A 21,749-nucleotide genomic window follows, 5' to 3' on the forward strand; every position below is an offset into this window, starting at 1 on the left:
CTGATGACTCATGAAAACTGGAACCCAGAGATACCTTGGCAGTTTGCAGAAACTTAACAGGTAGGAGATTCTTCCACTACTGTTTATATAACATTGGAGAAGAGGGGCCTTGGAAGTCTGTTAAGTTTCAGGGACTTCCTGAGACTTATGTGTTATTTCCAGTCTTAGGAAGCCTCCCTTTAGGACTTCTCAAGTTCTAATGACAATGAATGGACACGTATTCAGGATACAGTGTTTCAATGCAGAGGAAACTGCTACACAGTACTCTACCCTTTCCTCTTGTTCTTTTATTCTTTCTGCTCCCTGTCCATGGTATTCTCTGGGCCTTGGAGGGGTGATATATATGCCTCACCCTTGGGCTACTCTGCCACAGCAATAGCCTCTTGTTCTTGGGTGGTTCTTTGGCTCTCCCAGTCCGCTATTGCTTATAAAGGAAACATCCTTTTAGGTCCAGTTGCAGTTGACAGCAGTGCCCTATGACTTATCATAAGCACACAAATGTTTAGAGAAAAGTTTAATAAAGCCAGAAAGTTGCTGTTGAACCTGAAACCGACTGTGCTGCTGCTGCTGCTGCTGCTGCTGCTGCTGCACACGCAGTTGCATCTCTCTGGGCACTACGATAGCATAGCTTCAGGGGCCACGGCCAAGGGAGACTGTTGTAACAGCTGTCCCCTAGCAGGCTGCACACACTATACCTTCCAACATGAACAAAACAAGCCAGCAGCAAGTCAGCAGTTCAGTCCCAGCCTTATTTCTTCACAAGAGATGGCTCAGCAGTTAAGACCACTGCCTGCTCTTCCAAAGGCCCTGAGTTCAATTCCCAGCCACCACATGGTGGCTCACAACCATCTGTAATGAGATCTGGTGCCCTTCTGAGGAAGAGACTTGGTCAGTCGTCCTCATTAACTTAGACCATGAAACCCAACATGGGCAAGTTCAACAGAACCACCATGTACGGGCTGCCCATGCATGCTTCAGCATTGCTAGGACATACATTTCTTTTTTTTTTCATTTTTATAATCAGAATATGCATTGTCTTCACCCATAGGGCCATATTATCCAGTTCTGGCGTAAACCAACAGCAGTGGCAATGGCATTATTTTAGAGGACCTTTGGGGCCTCCCTGTCTAAAAACTCCCCACTCTAAGCTTTTTATCTGACAGCCCTTTGACTCCTGCAAGTGCTCATTCCCATTATATGACATGTCCATGTCTTTGTTTAAATTCAACAATTACCTTTACTTCATGTTTTTACAAATCAAAAAATGCTTAAGTGTTAGCATCATGCAACAAAAGAGAGTGGGCAGGATCTCTGAAAGCCCACTGTCATCCTTCCTAGATAAGAAGTCCTAGTTAGGGCCCAAGGCAGTGACCTCCACAGGGGTGGGCCTCACCAGTGACCTCTGCCAGAGCGACTTCCACAGGAGCAGGCCGGAGCCAGTCACCTTAGCTGGAGCAGGCCTGAGGCAGCAGCCTCCACAGGAGCAGGTACAAGGGAGCAACTGCCGAAGGAGCAGACCCAAGCCAGCGACCTCTGCCAGAGCAACTTCCACAGGAGCAGGCTGGAGCCAGTCACCTTAGCTGGAGCAGGCCTGAGGCAGCAGCCTCCACAGGAGCAGGCATTTGTGGTTCTAACTAGAACAATAAGACAACAAAAGGAGATCAATGGGATACAAATCAGAAAAGAAGAAGTCAAACTCTCACTATTTGCTGATGATATGATAGTTTACATAAGGGACCCCAAAAATTCTACCAAGGGACTTCTACAACTCATAAATACCTTCAGTAATGTAGCAGGATACAAGATTAACTAAAAATATCAGTAGGTCTCTTTACACAGATGACAAATGGGCTGAGAAAGAAATCAGAGAAACATCACCCTTTTCAGTAGTCACAGATAACATAAAATATCTTGGAGTAACTCTAACCAAACAAGTGGAAGACCTGTATGACAAGAACTTTAAATCTTTGAAGAAAGAAGTTAAAGAAGACACCACAAAATGGAAAGATCTCCCATGCTCTTGTGTGGGTAGAATTAACATAGTAAAAATGACAATCTTACCAAAAGCAATCTACAGATTCAATGCAGTGCCCATCAAAATCCCAGTAAAATTCTTCATAGACCTGGATAGAACAATACTCAACTTCATATGGAAAAACAAAAAAACCCAGAATAGCCAAAACAATCCTGTACAATAAAGGAACTTCTGGAGGCATCACAATCCCTGACTTTAAACTCTACCACAGAGCTACAGTACTGAAAACAGCCTGGCATTTTCATAAAAACAGAAAGGAGGACCAATAGAAGCGAATCAAAGACCCGATTATCAATTCACACACCTCCAAACACCTGATTTTTGACAAAGAAGCAAAAAATATAAAGTGGAAAAAAGAAAGCATATTCAACAAATGGTGTTGACATAACTGGATATCTACATGTAGAAGAATGAAAATAGATCCATGCACAAAACTCAAGTCTGAATGGATCAAAGACCTCAATATAAAACCAACCACACTGAACCTCATAGAACAGAAAGTGAAAAGTACACTTGAATGCATTGGCACATGAGACCACTCCCTAAATATAACCCCAGTGACACAAACACTGAGAGAAACAATTAATAAATGGGACCTCCTGAAATTGAGAAGCTTCAGTAAAACAAAGGACACCATCAACAAGACAAAACGACAGCCTACAGAATGGGAAAAGATCTTCACCAACCCTGCATCAGACAGAGGTCTGATCTCCAAATTATACAAAGAACTCAAGAAATTGGTCATCAAAAGAACAAATAACCCAATAAAAAATGGAGTACAGACATAAGCAGAGAACTCTCAACAGAGGAATCTAAAATGGCTGAAAGACACTTGATGAAATGTTCAACATCCTTAGTCATCAGAGAAATGCAAATCAAAACAACTCTGAGATTCCATCTTATACCTGTAAGAATGGCCCAGATCAGAAACACTAATGACAACTTATGCTGGAGAGGTTGTGGGGAAAAGGGAACATTTCTGCATTGCTGGTGGGAGTGCAAATTGGTACAGCTGCTTTGGATTTCAGTGTGGTGATTTCTCAGAAAATTAGGAAACAACCTTCCCCAAGACCCAGCAATACCACTTTTGGGTATATACCCAAAGGCGGCTCAATTGTGCCACAAGGACATGTGCTCAACAGCATTGTTTGTCATAGCCAGAACCTGGAAACAATCTAAATGCTGCTTGACCAAAGAATGGATAAGGAAAATGTGGTACATTTACACAATGGAGTACTACACAGCAGAAAAAAATTAAGATACCTTGAAATTTGCAGGCAAATGAGTGGATCTAGAAAACATTATATTGAGTGAGGTAACCCAGACTCAGAAGGACAAATATCATATGCACTCACTCATAAGTGGCTTTTAGACATAGGAAAAAAAATCAGCCTACAATTCACAACCCCAGAGACCCTAGACAACAATGAGGCCCCTAAGAGAGACACACATGGATCTATCTACATGGGAAGTAGAAAAGGGCAAGATCTCTTGAGTAAATTGGGAGCATGGGGACCATGGGAGAGGGTAGGAGGAGAGGGGAGAGGAAGGAGAAAAACATAGAGCTCAATAAAAACAATTTTTTAAAAAAAGATGTTCTAGTTGGTCTTGGACAGCTAAGGAGATGATAAAAATAGAAGTTAGTAAGGCCCAATTAAGTATAAAAAGATCTCGTGATTTTTTTATCAGTTCTTTAGTCAAAAGAGCAATGTTGAGTACAGTGACAGGGACAGGAGATGCAGTCCCATTTAGGCGTCCATGATCCACAGACATTTCCCTTGATCCATCTGCCTCCTCATTCTGGCATGATGCTGTTGTCATGCAGACACTGCATCTCCCACCTCCTAATGGTCTCAGTGGAGCTGGCTTGTGTTCATCGGCTCAGTTCAAACCCAAGGGCTTCCTTCTAGCCTGCCAAGCCCATTGTTGGAGCCGGACCCTGGTTCTGACAGACTGCAGACCAGCACTGTGGTGCCTGCCTTCCCATCACCTATGTCTGACTGATAAAGGGCCCAGTATGGGTGAAAATTTTTAACTCGGGAGTACTTTACAGCACATACTCGGGGGGATAAGGTAGACCCCATTCATTGAGGAGACGTGCTGCTCCATGCCAAGCAGAGGAAGATGGCCACCCCAGGATTTGCTTCCCACAATAGACAGCTCGGCCTTGTGTATTCTGTTAACCATCTACTGGACCTTGCAATTACCTCTGCATTAAGGAGACACGCATTCCAATCCTCATGGGGGAAGGGCTGCCATATTGAGGGCTTCCCTCCAGGGGCTCCATCTTTACATCCGTCAGCCTCAGTTTTGTGTCTCAGCATCTGCTGCAGGGGACATGCAGCCACTACTGCCACCATCCCCAGCTCATCTGTGATTTCGTCATTCTCTGTTTGGGTACCAATTGTATTGTGTGATACTATTTGGGGGGGGGACTTGAATAAATATTTTCTCATTCTAGAGAAGAAACCAATGACAGACCAAAGTAGCAACAGTTCAGTTTGGTGAAACAATTCTGTCGGGTTCCTTATGAACACGGGCCAAGTTGTGTCACTAAAAGCCCGTGCCAGCACTGATGACAACTTCTGAAAGCTGGAACCCAAGAGCTTCCTGTGCAACCTACAGAGTCCGCCAGTTCCTGATGTTTATATTCCCTTGGGCAGGGAAGGACCTCGAGAAACTAGTCAGTTTCAGGGACTTCTAAAAATGTGGAAATTGTTTACTTCCCAAGTCTAAAGGAGCCTCTCTCTAGGGCAGAATGTTTCAATTAAGAGGAGATTATTATACGACACCTCCAGGTCTGACTGACCCAGGATTGTAGAAGTCTCTGGAACACGATGATTTTGTCACCAGGAACCAAGGAAGGAAAGATCTCCATCTGCCCTTGCCTATGAAGTCAGTCCCCCCAGAGTGACTCTTGGAGGAGGTGGTCAACGCCTTCCGTTCCCTTCCCTCTTTCCCCAAACTTTTCTCTCCAAGGTCCAAAGGACAAGTTGAAGTCACCCAGAGAGAAGACTTAGGAGCCTGGCTAGTGGCCTGAGGATCAGCAGAGTTTCCTGTGATGGGTCTAGGGTGGTCTTTTAAAAGCAGCTCTGGCCATGGTACTCCCTTAGCATGGCACATGGCTTTCCCAGTGGAAACCATCCCCTGCCTGCCTCCTTGTCTCATCCTGTACTCACTTAGTGACCACACAGTCTTCCAACCCCTACCATGTGTCTTGTCTATCTGAGAACCTTAGTTGATATCCTGAGCCCTATGTCTGGGACAGTTATTCCCAGAATGGCAGCAGGTTGTGGCAAAATGCCACCTTTTTTAGTAGGGAATTTTCATGTCTACTATTATATAGTTCTCTCTCTGTCTCTGTCTCTCTCTCTGTGTCTCTCTCTGTGTGTGTCTCTCTGTCTCTCTCTGTCTCTCTGTCTCTCTCTCTGTCTCTCTCTCTCTCTCTCTCTCTGTGTGTGTGTGTGTGTGTGTGTGTGTGTGTGTGTGTGAGAGAGAGAGAGAGAGAGAGAGAGAGAGTGCCCATGAGGGAAAGGGAAAGTAGAGGCATTTCATTCTGCTGTGGGTCGTGCCTGTCACCAAGTGGGCAAGTAATTGCTGAAGGGGTGAAGGACTGTGAGCAGCTCCTCAGAGGAGCCCAGTCGGGCACCTCAGGGGCCAGAGCTGGAGTCCTGGATTCTTCCTCATTGTTTATCTCTGTCTTGGTTTCCTCACGCAGTTAGAACGGTCCTGTACTTGATCTTTGGCTGCATCTGGCCTTGACCCAGTCCCTTTCCTGTAAAGTGAGAGGTTGTGTACAGTTGGCAAATTTGCCTGAGCTCCTTGTTCTTGCCCTGAGACAGGGTCCCAGCAAAATTCCCAAGCATCTCCTATACCCCAGGAAAAAAGATTGTCCCGGTTATTTCTGGATTATCCATGTTTGGGCTCTTTAGTTCCAGGTAATACTTGGAGACTATGACCTTCAAGTAAAGATGCATGGCTACTTATGTATCTTAAGAGTCTTAACTTTAGGGCTAGACCATATTAACCCCCCCCCAGTTTCTTAGAAGCATAAGACCTGGGACAAACCACGAATCCCAGCCTGCTTGAGTTGTCTAGCACAGAGCTATTGTCCGCTGTGCACAATTATATTTTTGTTGCTATTGTGTCCTTTTTGACCAGAATGGAGCAGGTGCCAGGAAGTATCAGGGTTTTGATCTCCTAGTATTACTGGGAATACCCGAGTATGGACAACCTATACCTTAGCCTGAGTGGGAAGCACCATGCCTTCCTCGGAGAGAGCCCTGGGCTCCTTCTTCAGCTTGCATCTGCTCGTCTCACCTGGAGAGGGGCTGGAGAGAAATTTGATTTGTTTCTTTGGGCTGGAAAAGCAGGCTTTCCTCACTTGTCCCTGGATGGCAACCTAATTTCTGAAGTAGGACTTTTGCCACCCACATTCGCCAACAAGCTGTCTCTAAAACCTCTGGAAAGAGTGTCGGGAAATTGGAGGCCACTCTGACAAGTGACAAAGCTCAGCTGAAGACCAGACACCATGGGAACTCTGCTCTAATCACAGTGGGCACCACTAGACTGGTTTCCATGACAACAACTCTTTCCTAATACCAGGACTGGCTTGGCTCTTTCAGCTTGGTCTAGGGAACTGATTCACCTGCAAGAGAAAAATTCATGGAGTGTATGGGGGGAGCATTCCCCAGCACTAAGGTAATGCCCAACCTCTTCATCTCTTAACTTTATCCCTGGCAGATAGAGGTCTGCTGTGAGGGAGATGGATATGTGCTTCAAATTGGATCTCCCAAATGCTGGCATCCAGCTGGTTCTACAAAGTAAGCACTCTTGGGTGGATAAGTACCCGTGTCCAGCAGCTACCAAACTGATGGGACCCAGTTTCCCCTGAGGCCCGGGTACCATGCTTACTCAGGGGAGCACCCATAGCTCCAGAAAGATGGTCAGCAGATGCCAAATCCATATCCAATGTGGAGCAGAGAGAGCAGACATCCACCTTTGTAGGCTGCCTTTCTATTTCTATAGGAAACATGTGAAACAAAGCTGTTACCAGTCCATGTTTGTTGCTTTTATGCCAACTTGACACAGCTAAAGTCATCTGAGAGGAGGGAACCTCAATTGAGAAAATACCGCCATAAGATCAGTCTGTAGGCAGGCAAGCCTGTAGGGCATTTTCTCAATTAGTGTTTGATAAGGAGGGCTGAGGCCATTGCACGTAGTGCCACCCCTGACTGGTGGTCCTGGGTTCTATACAAAAACAGGATGAGGAAGCCATGGGAACCAAGCCAGTAAGCAGCATCCCTCCATGGCCTCTACATCAGTTCCTGCCTCCAGGCTCCTGCCCTTTTGAATGCATGCATTGGTTTCCCTCAATGAACTATGACTTCAGCCATGTCAGTCAAATATAAACCCTTTTCTCCCTAAGTTGCCTTTGGTCATGGCTGTTTCATCATGGTAATAACCCTAACTAAGACACCATCTAAACCGGAGAACTATAAAAGGTTAAAGTTGGAAGAGGTCTTGGGGTCATTTCATCCAAATTCATTTTCTAGATATGGGCCCTGAGGCCCAGAGGCAATGGTGGCCAGAGAGTGTCCTGCAGGGTGCAGGTCTCCGCTCTGACACAGAGCTCCAGGTAGAGGTGGACTGTTCCTGTCGGAGCATGTCTTCAAGGAAAACCCTCGACATGGTAACCAAGTGTCTCTGTCATTTCTCTCAGATGGAGCCATGCCAAATTCTAGTTTGGGCCTTAGCGGGCTGTCTTCACAGTTACCTGTGAATTATGGTATATAATATTTGGCTCTGTGGAATAAAGCCCACTTAGGCCATTTTATTACATAAATACAAATGCCTCCTAGTTGCCATTAGGATGTAATAGTGGGCGTAGAAAGGATACAGTAAGGAAGGAGTCACATATGAAAACATTACATGGCTGTTTAGAGGTTATTGATCCTGGTTAAGAACCTTCCATCCCAGCACGCAGGCTGCAGAGGCAGCAAATCTCTCTGCTTTCAAGGCCTGTCAAATCTACACAGTGAGTTCCAGGACAGCCAGGACGACACAGAGAAACCCTGTCTCAAAAATAAAGTAAACCCTCCAAACAATCAAATAAATAAAATTCACGATTGATCCTTTGCTTAATCTTAAGACACACACTCCAGAAACCAACACAGAGGTGGTCACCTGAAAGGCGCAGGGTGGCAGGGTTCCACGGATCCTTTGCCCTTCTGTCCTCCACTGATGGGGGTACTGGGTAAAGTCATGAAGAATCACAAAAGCTCACCTGATATTTCTTCCCAGGAATGTACTCAAAACTTCAAAATGCACAAATACACATACACGTGCGCACACACACACACTCTCACACAAGCACACACACGCACTCTCACACTTGTACACACACGCACTTGCACGCGCACACACACGAGCACATACACACACGTATTCTCTCTCATACACACACTCACTCTCACATGAGCACTCACATGCACACACGTACACACACTCACACGAGCGCACACACACTCTCGCACAAGCACACACACAATGCACTCTCACATGCACACACGCACTCATACGAGCACACACACACACACAAACACGAGCACATGCACACACACACGTTCTCTCTCTGTCTCTCTCTTTGTCTCTCTGTGTATCTGTCTCTGTCTCTCTCTCTCTCACACACACACACACGCACACACACATGCACACACACTTTGTCCTAGCAATTTCACTCACTTTTAGATAAATCTTCAAGGAACAACCCATGTACACGGAAAACACACATAGGAAGTTCACAGTGGCAGGTCCTATAAAATAACTGCAGAGAAGGAGAAAAGAGACAGGCCGACAGCGGGGGGAGAGATTTAAATGTGCATCAATAAAATGGGATGTGATAAATGCATGTAGCAGAATATGAATTATATAGCTGTGGAGGAGAAACTGGTTAGAGCCACATCTCTGCATGAAACTTCAAATTTTGATGTTGAACAAAAGTAGTATGGTGTGATTTAAGAATTTAGGTAAAGCTCAGAAACACACAGACAGACACTCTCGAGTGCCCAGGGTTCATATGATCATGCAGTGATAGAAAGGAATGCTGTGATAACAAATCAGAATGCCAGGTCCTGGTCTTCTCGGCATAGCACACTAGAGGGGAAGTCAGCTGTACTCCTCAAGGTTTATTGAAGTTGGCAGTGGTTCACGGGTACTTAATGCACATTTTTTTCTGACTCTTATTAAGGAAAAGAGACAAAGAAAGGCACTGGGCTGCCAACCCCATTGGAAATGATTTATTTACCACTGTAAGACTCTGTGTTCCAAAGTGTGACCAGACACGTGACCACGATGTCTCATGCGTCTTTTTGTGCTTTGATTTGGGACTGCATATGAACACGCAGCATGTGACAACAGGAAACACCAAAGGCAGAAACACACCACAGGACTAACGTTCTCCTCCAGAGATCCCCACCTTCCGCGGGGCCCCTTTCTATCTGAGAGCAGCTCACCCGAACTGCCCTCACGGCTGCCGTTGTCTGCTGCCTCCATTAAAGTGGTGTTCACTCCCCGCCCCAGGAGTCATCTCTGAGCAGAGTGGGCAGACACATGCAGGGTCTCAGTGGACAAACACTCAACAGACAAACAGACCTTGGGAGGAGACTCACAGAAGACTGAGGGTCACCCCTAGCTGACCATCAGCAGCCCAGCCTAAAATGGCCACCCACACTCTTTTCTCCTCAGCTTTGGTCTCTTGCTAGAAAGTGGTCCCTGGCAAAGACTTAGGTTCCTTCCCACAGATCCCAACTGTTCACGCAGATTCAGCTGGTTCAGAGGCGGCTTCCCAGGCGTGGCTAGAAACAAGTTAAGCTGATGTACATGTGACTGAAGGTTTTTGATTCACTGGTAATTTACACTGAGTAATCTACAGAGGAGGTTTTGGAGAGGAGCTACCAAGTGCCATCAGTTGAGCAGTGACAACCGACCTCTGCCTAGATGCCTAGGGGCTTGTCTTCTCAAGCTGGGCTAGAGAAGGTATCGGTGCTGTGCTACAGGTGGCCACACCGAGGCGCTGTAGAGCAAGGAAGTAACTGACAACCTGAATTCTGGCTCGCAGGTGTCTAAGCCTGCAGCCGCTTACATTTAATTCCCAATGAGGGCATGTGTTAGAAAGATCAATGAAGGAAGATATTTCCAATCCTGGCTTCTTGTTATTTCCTGGCTTCTTGTTATTTCCTAGCTAAAGGGACATGTTCCCCAAACTGGAGGGAGGTACATTTTAAGAGGCTGCATTTCCTCTTTAAATTGTTATCCGACTCCTCACTCACATAGCTGAATGAAATAGGCCAAGCTCAGGGCTGCTTCCTCCTGAAGTATGGGCATACTGAGAGGGACAGGTCTGCCCCACAGAGTCAGCTGCAGGGGGTGACCCTGGTAGACATGACAGCTAGCCCTCGGGATGAGGCAGCCCAGAAGATGCCACCAGAGCTTGCCAGGGAAAGAGTTCCCTGGGTATGATAGAAACAAACAAACAAAAGCCACCCTGCTTTCTTAAATAAAACAGTCAAAACACACACTTCAGTGCAAGAGTGGGATCCGAACAGCAAAAGTAGAAAAGGGGAGAATGAGAGTGAGCAGCCTTCTCTTCTTCATGCTGGGCTGGTAGGGAACTCCCGAAGGATAAGGCTGGGAAGGCGGTCATCAAGTAAGTCCCCCTGCTCGACTCCAGAGCCCCCGTGCTTGTTCAGGACAGATGCCCTGTGTATTCCACCCAGAGTCTCAATGCGGTGTGACCCCGGTGGCCCACGGCCCTTGGCCAGCCAGTGCGTCTCACCCTTCCAAATGCTGACACAGTCCTCACGGCATGGTGGCCTCCGACCAGAAAATCATTTTCATTGCTGCTTCATAACTACATTTGCTACTGTTGTGAATCATGATGTAAAGATTTTTGGAGAAAGAGGTTTGCCAAGGGGGTCATAAGCCACAGGTTGAGAGCTGCTGCTTTAGACTAAAGTGAGCAAGGACTGCCCACGGAGTGTACCTGACATGCACCTTTGTCCATAACACAAATGGGCAAGGCACGGTCTTCCGAGTGACCCTCACGTGCCCGTCACACGCACTGGCCTGGTGCCGCCGCTCACTTTTCAGTACTGGACATGTAGGAGAGGAATGAGGTCCTGGCTTCAGCCGACACGTCTGCATCATGTGGACGGGGGCAAGAGGGGAGGATTGACAGCTGAGCCTGGAGGATGACGGTGACCAAGAAGGACCAGGTTGGTGGCTGGCAGCCGACTACAGGTGCAGTTGGTGCCACATGGCGATCTGCCGGCGTGGGTTCTTTAACATCTCCTCCCAGTGACTGCGCTCAGAGCCCGAGGCGTGCAGGCCTAGGCTGCAGTGACCCAGCTCACAGCTCGGGCCCCCCTCTCCCTGGCCCAGCACCTCCAGCTCCACACTGGACGCCCGCAGCAGGTCATCTGGTAGCTCAAACATGATCATCTCATTCCACACAGGGTTAATCTTGTGCTTGGCCCTTTTTGTCTGTTTCTTCTTCAGCTTCTGAGCCTGGTGCTTCAAAGTCACCTTGACGGAGACATCTGGGGAAGAGGAGAGAGGACAGAAGATGGGGGGAGGTGAGCTGTGGGGTTCTGAGGGCGCCTGGAACACTGCTCTTTTCTGAGGTTCCCAACACCTCCCCTGGAGCATGTACTCACTCAGCAGGTATTAAGTATTCACTCGATGGTCTAGATTTAGGAAGAGAGACAACACTGCCACGTCTGTAATTTCCACTAGAATGTGAGAGACCTACCATACAATGTTGAGTATCTTTATTTGTCAAGCTTGGGACTATAAACCTTATTGATTTGGGGTGTTTTTCAGACTTGGGAAATACTTGAATATATGTTACACGGTATCTTGAGGATGGGACTCAAGTGTAAGCATAAAATTCATTCGATGATTCTTTTCTCCTTGATACTAAGGCCTTACACATACCTAAGGCCTTACACATACCTAAGGTCTTACACATACCTAAGGCCTTACACATACCAAGCAAGCATTCTACCTTTGAGCAAAATCCCCAGCTTGCTTTTTCTTTTTGATCTACAGAAGGGTTGCACTATGCCTCTCCAGCTGGTCTGGAACTTTCTCTGCAGCCCACAGAAGCCTGAAACTTGAGATCTTCCTGCCTTCACAGGAGCTGGAATTCCCGGCCTCCACATGCATCTTATGCACACAGCTTGAAGATTCTTTTATACAACATAAAATCAAATGATTTTTTGTTTGTTTGTTTGTTTTTTATTGGAATTCACCACTAGTGGTCAGGAGAGTTCAGATGTTGACATTTACTGGATTTTGATTTTCAGATTAGAGATCTGTAGCCTGTCACAAAACATATGAGCTCAGTGGGTGGCTCAGACCTAGGTATGTCAGAGAGACTCTGGGGAACCACTTTGGCCATAAGTCCTTTTAAAAGACTTGACAAACCAAGTCAGGGACAAAGACTTAGGTGTCCTCCAGTTTGATTTCAAATCAGACCAGAAAAATCAGGTTCTCTCCACCCTCACCTTCTTCAGTCTCCAGTCAAGCCTTTGTGTCCCTAAAATGGTGGCTGCCCGAGTTCTGGTCACTTGTCTTTTCTCCAAGTTTTACTGGAGGACCTGGATTCCCTGTGGAGAGGGTGAGGGGGTTCCCTGCCCCCAGGTCCCAGGAAATTTACACATCAGCAGGCAAGCTTCCACAGCCTAGGACAGTTTATTCTCATTAGTCAAGGTTGCCCAAGCTAATGTGAGAATAATTGTTACTTTGTATTTATTGCTATGGTTATCACCCCTGGGTGGTTGGTTTGTTATTTCTACAGAGATATTTCAGACGCAAAGTGCTCTTCTGTAATGGTCCTGATAGAAGCTATAAAAAAAAGAAAAAAGAAAAAAAAAAGCAAGCCAGAATTGACTGGAAGGGAGGCATCCACCTCTGAGCTGTGACTCAGGGCTACAACACCAACCCTCTGGATTTCATTTGCCCAGGACCTGTCAGGAATACACAAGCAAATCTGTATTGTAACTCTTTATACATAACGATGATTTGTGTGCTATTGATAGCTTGCTTTGTGTAGGTATGGCCTGGCCCATCCCTGCTGCTTTCTTGTTTGCTAGGAGAGCCTGCTCAGTCCCCATAACTAGAGACATGTGCCCAGATATCAGAAGGCAACCCCAAAACTTATGGGCTTTTATGAAGAGACTTATGTGGGCATCTGTGCTCTAAGCTTCTTAAGCCCCACACTTTACCCTCATAGCCACAAATCAATTGCTGTCACCATGCTCAGCATGGGGGTGGGATTTGGCCAAGGCTTGGAGCAGAGAGTGGGAGCATGTGGGGACTCCAGCAGATATGTGTGTACTTAAAGGCATGGGTGTGCACCCTGGGCAGCAGATGCTGAGGGTGACTCCACAGCTGGACTCTTACTAGCTCCTTCTTCACCCATCTCCATTTTATGCTGGATTCTACCTCCTTCGGCACCCATCCCAAGCTGGGACATCCCACCTGTCTCCTTGCAGCCAAACTTACCCTTGCCCAGAAGATCCTTGGATTGGTTGGAGTGGAGGTTCTTGGCTTTAATCAGCACCACCAGGAGACGATTGGCAGCTGGGAGGTAGCTGATGGACAGAAGGACCTCCCCGGCCCCTGCGGATGTCTCCTGAAAACAGGAGGGTAAGGGATTGACCCATCAACTGAAGCTGAGACTAGAGTCACACTGCCCTTGTACCCCACAGGTATTCTAGGATCCATTCACCTAAGGTTAGTTTGTCTACACAACACAAGATGGGTCCTGAAGATGGGTGCTATGTGTCACCAGGGGTCTTGTTCTACCACATGTTTTCCTTCTTTCTTTTTTCCTTTCTTTCTTTCTTTCTTTCTTTCTTTTTTTCTTTCTTTCTTTCCTTTCTTTTTCTCGTTCTTTCTTTTCTTTCTTTTTTCTCTTTCTTTCTTTCTTTCTTTCTTTCTTCCTTCCTTCCTTCCTTCCTTTCTTTCTTTCTTTTTTTTTTTGAGACAGGATTTCACTATGTAGCCCCAACTGGGCCAGAACTCACTATAAACACTAAGCTGGCCTCAGATCACAGCGATTTACCTGCGTCTCCCTCCAGAGTGCGAGATTAGGCATGAGTCACCATGCTCTGTCTTTAACTCCAACCTATAAACAGAAAACAGCCTCCCCTCAGGCCACATTGATGGCAGGAAGAAAGAGGCTCCTCTCCTTCTGCACCCTTTGACTAGACTCTGGGGTACTTTGGCAGAATGCTAGGGTCCTAGGAAACCCGAGTTCAGAGTAACAGCGTGGACCCATCAGGCTCCCGGAGGAGTAGAATTTTCCCCCGCCTTGATTTCACTCATTTTTAAGCATGTGTGTCTATGTGTGTCTCCGTGTGGGCATGTGCACATGTGAGTGCTGGTCATCAGATCCCTTGAAGCTGGGGTCACAAGCAGCTCTGAGTCACTCAACATGAGTGCTGGAACTTGGATCCTTGTTAGGCGTGGTAGGAGCTCTCAACTGCCGAGCCATTTCCCCAGTCCCAAGTTGTCCATTTCTTTGTTGGAAAAGGTAACTCTGGCTTTGCGGGCCAACATCACCAGTGAAGTAGCTGTCCTAATGATTACAGGAATGATTCACCAACATCAGCACAAGGCTGAGGGGCAGCAGGGACGGCTGGGCAGCAGTGGAGTTCGAGGAGGCACGAATCCTAGTCTCGGAAGATCCCGGGCACTCTATCTCTGTCCACTCCATATGCTGGTTTCCAGTGTCACCCATCAGCCTCCCGCAGGAGTGAGAAATGTTGTCAAGCCTTTTGAAGCAACGCTTCTTGCCCTGTGGCCCAACCTTAGTAGTCAGATTTTGTCCTTTCTTGCTTCACAGTGAGGGGATTCAGGAAGTCCCTTCCCTACCCATACACTGAGGTCACTGGGGGGTGGTCACAGGGCTCTTTACCTTCTTCAGTCACACTGGCATAAGATCCGTATGTAGTCAGAGGAAGCCTGCTGTGTGTTCTGGGCATGCCCTCTGCCTCAGAACAAGCCTGCCATCCAGGACAGGTGTCTCCACCATGACCTCAATGATTCATTCTTCTCGGGAACTCTTTTGAAATTGTCCTTCGCTCTTAAGGACAGAGCCAATTCACCATTCTAGTTGACTCTGGTTTGTTCTCTGACCCTCCCTTTTTGAGTTGTTCCTAAGTCTAAGAATTGGGGAACCTGCAGGCCATTACCTCATGTTTGGAGCCGAACCCCACAAAGCAGTAGTGATGGTCCTGCAGAGAAGCAAGAGAACGGCACCCACACCTTCGTCCCCATGACTGCTGGTCCTGTGTCACCTGGGAGCTACTGTCAGGACAGGAAGGCAGACAGCATCCTAGGAGGGTGCTAGAATTGCCACCGTCCTGATGCAGTTCAGGGAAACAAGCGTTCTGCTCTGCCCACTTCACGCTTTTGCTGATTGGACCCTTGAGGAAGCTCGGTGGTCAAGCCTGGTCTGCTGAGGTGCCCAGAGGCAGGCCGTGGGCTTGAGGTTCCAGTAGACATTTAATTAGATCCAGGGTGCTAGTCACATGACAAATGGACTGGGAGTTTGATCTGGGAGTCTGGGAAGCTCGGGCTGACACGAATGCGGGTCTATTAAACAAAGAGCACTGTGCCCATACACGCATGTGGCCTGTCCCTCTAGACTACGGGTTCATTGCACTCCCTGGCATCAGGCACACACTGGACACAAAATAAATATTTGCCAGAAAAATTTCAGACATCTCTCTTAATCTTGGCAATGACCTTGAGAAGGACACTGAAATTCTCGTTCTCGGCAGGAAAGCCAAGGGGTAACTACACTTGGTCAGCAGCTATGACACAGCAAATCTGGGACTCCTATGAAGTCTGCTCTAAGGGAGTCCAGGTCCCAGGTCACTTCCTAGGTGAACAGTCTCTCCTAGTGCTCTCATTTTTTACAGCAGAGGCACTGAGGTCTGGGGACAGGTGCCAAGCACATAGCCAGGGGCAGAGCACCACAGCTGACCTGGGCTGTGTTACAGACGACCACGCCTGGCCTTCTGCTCCTCACAGAGCCGGCCTGCATCTTTGCAGGGCCTCTCGCATGTGTATGAGTGAAAACCAGGACCAGTCATGTGGATGTCGGCATACAAGGGACCTGCAATGACACCTAGCCGGGTCCAGATGCTCCAAGCACCACAAACAAAAAGCAGCTGCTTTCTTCTCCATCTTTTTCCTCCTCTCTCCTGCCTCCTTTTTGGTCGATGCTCAGTGAATCACTCCAAGCTGCCCTCAGAGTGGGGTGCTCTGTTGTCCCTAATGACGCACATGCCTGTTTTGGCTGAATGTCTTCCGGCTGGAACTGGGGCACTGTTGCCACCTCTGTTAACCCATGCAAGCCCAGAAAAGAAAAAACATCCAAGGTGCAGTGTCTGTAGATTCCTTTGCCGGTTTCAAATCAGCCTTCATTCTATCTGGATGGGGCTTCCTGACCTGGCCTGCAGGTAGATGCCTCCCCCGACCCTGCCCAGCGGGAAGGAGATGTGCCTGGCTGTGTGGGGAGTGGTGACAGCTGCAGCAAGAGTGCTGACATTAAGATGGATGAGCCTGAGGACAGTTGTGGCATCCTGCCTGGGACACAGTAGGGGTTAAGTGAGGTGCTTTTGGAATGAGTGATTGCTGTCTTCCGGGGAATGGACAGAAGCAGGCAAGACACACAGGACTTCTGTCTTGGTGAGGTTCATTTCAGCCCTTCTGGCGTCATGCCAAAACACCCATGGCTAGTAGAGGAACCTCCTAAGCTCCAGAAAAGACAAGCTTACCAGTTTAATAGACCTACATGTCTTCTTTCCCATTAGAGGTGACCTATATGCGACCCCAATCACATATTAATTAGAAAGTAGGCTTTAAGACAACAGGTCTCAAAGGGAGGGTGTAGATTCCTATCAGTTTTCCAAGGTGAAGGAAAAAAAGTAACAGAAAAACATGGCCCAGAAGAAATGAAGACCCAAAGAGAAGCAGTAAGGCGTGGAATGCCCTCTGCTTCCTCCTCTGCTTCCTACAGTCCAGACTTACATAGGCGACCCCTGCCTGTCACCTCCTCTGGCAGGTGATGGCAGGAGAGAGAGTCAGAAGAGCATGCCGCTGAGGCTGAGCTATGTGCCCTGTCTTGTCTGCTGATGCTGTGTGGACTCCTAGCCATATCAGCCTGAGTTCCCCCTCACAGACAGGGTGGTCAATGTTGCCCTCACCTGCCCGGACTGCAAAGTGTCTGCTGGGATGATGCCAACCCCCGAGGTGAGCCACTGAGAAGGGTACACAGAACTGGTGTCTTTATGAGCAGGTTGGTTTTATCCAGAAAGGGTGATGGGCAAGACTTGCAACTTTGTGGACCTTGCAAGCTGGTCAAGGCTGGCCCAGCCTGTGTTCCACGGCTGCATGCAGACTCATGGCCCAAGGATTGTTGTGTATGCTGCCCAACACAAAACCATAAACTCACTTTAAACACTCTAAGATTATTTTGTGATTTTTTTTTATAAGACTTGATTTCATGGTTCTTGATAGAGACCGTTGTAAGTGACAACATCATGTCTCAATGTCAAAAGGTCGGGCACATCTTAGTGCTGTAGATCAGAAGTTCCCTGGAGGCTCCTCAGTGGCAGGATCTTGGATGGACCCTGAGTCCTTATACACCGTCCCTGCTGTGCCTTGACCCCATGCTGTCACAGCCTGTGGGGATCATGGCTTGTTCCCCAAGGAGCCCAGTGTTTCAGCAGCCTGCACAGCAGACACCATCCCAGAACAGTATCTGTGCAAACCACTGACTGCGCTCTGGTCTTCACAGAACCAAGGTAGCTCATTTAGCGTCAGTGCGCTTTGCAGAGCTCTCCGTCAGAGTACGCATAGGCTCGTCTTAGCCCTCTGTAACACCTGTCTCAGCGGGCTGCCAGCAGCCAACTGCTTCTGTTTATACCAGGTCTGCGTGTTGACAGCAGAGGGCTCTGGATTTCCTTCCACTGCTGCAGGGCAAAGCTTGAGAGGAGCCTAAGAACCATGACTGGGCAGCATGGTAACTGTTGCCACCCTCACCACGATGCTGCTCTTGGCGGCAGGGGTGTCTTTAGACAGTAGGAGGCACTCCTTGGAATGGATGCCAGGAACCCCAAGTTCTGGGCCACAAATCTATTCCAGCCTCTGATCAAGAACCCAAGCTGCCTTTTACCTGAGACAAGAATGTCTCTGGGCCTTGTTTCACCATCTCGGCATTCTGCTTCCACCCTCTCCCAGCCAGCTCTTACTCTCTGGTCTGAAAACCCTACCTTTGCTGTGGTCTGCAGGTCACCCCACTGCGCTGCTCCCAGGGGCACAGATGCTCCATCCAGGCCCAGGCGGAGCTCCCCAACCACACTATGGCGGGAGAAGCGGTCACAGGTCCGTAAGGTGAGCCTCAGCGTGGCTGTGGGGAGCTCGTCCTCACCCAGGGGCAGGGCTAGGCCCTCCTCCCAGGTGGTGTGCAGCTGCCGCTTCTTCAGGGCCGTCTGGGCCTCCACAGAGCCAGTCTTGACAGCCACGCTTCCTTGGATGTAACAGTCACAACCTCCTTCATGGTCACTGGTGACAGCTGCAGGCAAAGACAAAACAAGACAGACCTGGGACTTCCTGGGGGTTGGGGAGTAGATCCCCAGACAGGGCTGCAGAATGCAGATAACCTTGGGTGTCGGCAGGACCCTGGGGTGACCACTACATTCCATCTCTTTGCAAATGCCTTGTAGGGAAAGTTTTTAAAAATATGTGTGTGTGTGTGTGGGGGGGGGGGGTGAATTGTCTCCATTTCACTGGATAATGGAGACAAGAGTCACTTTCTAAATCCCCTCTGACCTCAAGATTCAGAGATGTCCCCATCGGTGCCAAGGCCCTGGAGAGCTTTTGTTAGGACAGCTACCAATGCTGTGACTCATTTGTTTCTGTGTTTGAAACATTTCCCACACAGCCACTTATGATCTGAATCACCGGCCACTGGCTCGATTCTCCACCTTGATGTTTTCAATACTTCCCACTGTGGATTGTGTCTGTCAGCTTTCTGACACCATGACAAACACCCGGGAGAATCACCTTATAAAGAATCCAATTATAAGGTGAGAAGGTTTACTTGGACTCGTGGTTTCAGAAACTCTAGCCCCTGATACCAGTGGCTACATTGCTTTGTGAGACAGCATGCCATGGAGGAATCATGTGACTGAGCAGAAGGGTTCGTGTCATGGCCAGGAAACAAATGAGGGGAGAGAAAGAGGTCAAAGGGCTGGGGAGTGAGTGTTAGCCACATGCCCCTTTGGGGACAGTTAGGAATTCAACTATAGCACTTGTGTGAATCCCTTAGCAGACATCTGGCTAGAATAATTGACTTTGGTGTTTAACCTTACCAGGAAAGGGGTCTGGGTCTCCCACATTGTGTGCCCACTCTAACACGCGGGCCCCTCATAGGAGAGACTAGAACTCAGTTTTCTAATCTGTAAAATGGTACTTTCCTGAGGCCCAAATGGACTAAAGTACATGGAAGTGTTTAAACATCTTAAACAACTATAAGGAGGGGAAATTCTCACTCAAGAAAGGAAACCAGGGGCTGAGGGAAGGCTCAGAGGTAGAACACCAATTCAGTATGTTTGAAGTCCTGATTTCTATCTCCAGGACCAAGTCCAACACAAGACTGATAGGTAATATTGATAGTTAGCTTTGTCAACTAGGTGACAAACCTCCTGGCATTTCCAGGAGGGAGCTTTTAGATCCAGAAGACCCACCCCAATTGTGGGAGGCACTCCACACTGAGGTCCTAGGATAAGGTCCTATGCTGAATAAAAAAGGGAGCTCCAGAGTTCATCTCTCTCTGCTTCATGTCTGCAGACGCGATGTGACTAGCTGCCTCAAGATCCAGCTGCCATAACATCTCCACCATGGGATGTGACAGACAGGGATCCTGGAGCTTGTGAGCCAAATGGACCCTTCAATTGCCTTTGTCAGGGTATTTCACCACAGCAAGCAGATGAGTAACTGATGCACGTTTGGATCCTAAAATGTGCTGCGGAGACCGTGACGGACGGTGCTTTGTGAAGGTGGGAACTGATGGAAGGAAATCGGCCACGGGCATGTTCTTTTTTTATTTTTTTAAATAATTATTTATTTATTACGTATACAATATTCTGTCTACATGTATGACTGCAGGCCAGCAGAGGGCACCAGACCTCATTACAGATGGTTGTGAGCCACCATGTGGTTGCTGGGAATTGAACTCAGGACCCTTGGAAGAACAGGCAATGCTCTTAGCCGCTGAGCTATCTCTCCAACCCCCATGGGCTTGTTCTTGAAGAGGATATTAGGACTCTGCCCAACCCCTGCTTCCTTGTCACTGTGAGGTGAGTGGCTTTGCTCAGTGTGCACTCTTGCCATGATGTTCTGTCTACTGTGATGTTCAGCTCACCACACACCATGGGCTGAATGTAACCTCTGGAACTGCTAGTCTAAAGAGACCTTGCCTCCTTCTAAGTGCCCGCCCCTCGGGATTTTCTCACAGTGATAGAAAGTTGGCTAATACAGAAACAAGAGAAATGAGGAACAGATCCACAGCACAGCTGACCCCCATCATGAGCCATTGTGTCTTTGCAAAGTTTTAGCTTTGTTGTATAGCGGCCCCCAGGGCAAACTACTCTATTCTTGGGAAAGTTCTCAGAAATGTTTCTGACTTTTGAAAGACTGTCTCTGCCTGGCACAAACCCCTGTTGAGTGTCAAAGGCGTCGCTGGCAGTGGCGGCTAGCTGCTCTTCAATCACCTACCTCCCCGTGCTCTTAGGCAGCCTGCCAGGCCACAGTTCCTAGGATCCCCTGCAACAAAGTGTGGCCAAGTGAGGAGCTGCAGATGCTCCCATCCCATGATGGGCACACACGAATCCCTGTTCTCTCCGGCTGCAGACCCTCCCATCCCACGGACAGGGCACACATGAATCCCAGCCAATCACACAAAGCGGCACCTTCCAGGCTAGTCACAAATAGCTCGGCCTTCTTCTGGTCATAGTCTAGGCGAAAGTGGAGTTTGGGGGCCTGGTTCCAGCTAGCAGCCTTCTCTGGGTTCCAGGTCTCCATGACACAGACATCTTCCACCACACCTGGGAAACAGACAGAGCAACCATGGCCATCATGTTGGGGTTCTGCTTTCCTGGTGGTATCATGTCATCTCTGCCATCTAAGCCATAGACCTGAGCCCAAAGCTGTCCCAAAAGAAGGCTATGAACAATGCACCCCAAGGGATTATTGGGGTCCAGGGATCAGTATGTTGGTGTCATATTCACGCTGCCACATAGTAGCTGAATGTCCTTTAGGGGTGCTCTGTGCTTGGTCCGTAGTGAGCTTTCCACAAGGAAAGCTGCCACAGCCTGTTTGGTGCTTCTGGTGGAGGATGGAATTGTGGGCAGATCTTACAGGAATGGACAGTTGGAGATAACAACAAGGAATAACGACGTCAGTGGCAAGGATGGTGGCTTTGACTTTAACTTATGTGCACTCAACATTTGTTGCATGCATGGAGGACCTTACTTTTAACCAAGAAAGTCCTAAAACCGCCAATAAAACTATCAGTATTGCTGGCTCCACCCCTTTTGTGAGCTGGAGTCTAAGGTGTGAAAGAATCTAAAAG

The 21,749-nt window shown here is 48.0% G+C and overlaps 1 protein-coding gene across 1 annotated transcript in view; it reads right to left on the bottom strand.

The window, feature by feature from the left end:
• Window positions 1-9,311: 9,311 nt before the first annotated feature.
• Window positions 9,312-21,749, bottom strand: part of Syt13 (synaptotagmin 13) — a 41,727-nt gene continuing 29,289 nt past the window's right edge. The window contains exons 3-6 of the mRNA XM_048428341.3: window positions 21,088-21,222; window positions 18,388-18,689; window positions 13,604-13,733; window positions 9,312-11,634 (exon numbers count right to left, since the gene is read on the bottom strand). Of these exons, the coding sequence (XP_048284298.1) occupies window positions 11,330-11,634; window positions 13,604-13,733; window positions 18,388-18,689; window positions 21,088-21,222 (872 nt within the window). The 3' untranslated portion in view covers window positions 9,312-11,329. The remainder of the gene's footprint in view (window positions 11,635-13,603; window positions 13,734-18,387; window positions 18,690-21,087; window positions 21,223-21,749) is intronic.

Source organism: Myodes glareolus, chromosome 10 (genome assembly GCF_982192425.1).
Source record: "Myodes glareolus chromosome 10, mMyoGla1.1, whole genome shotgun sequence".
In the NCBI taxonomy this organism is placed as follows: Eukaryota; Metazoa; Chordata; class Mammalia; order Rodentia; family Cricetidae; genus Myodes; species Myodes glareolus.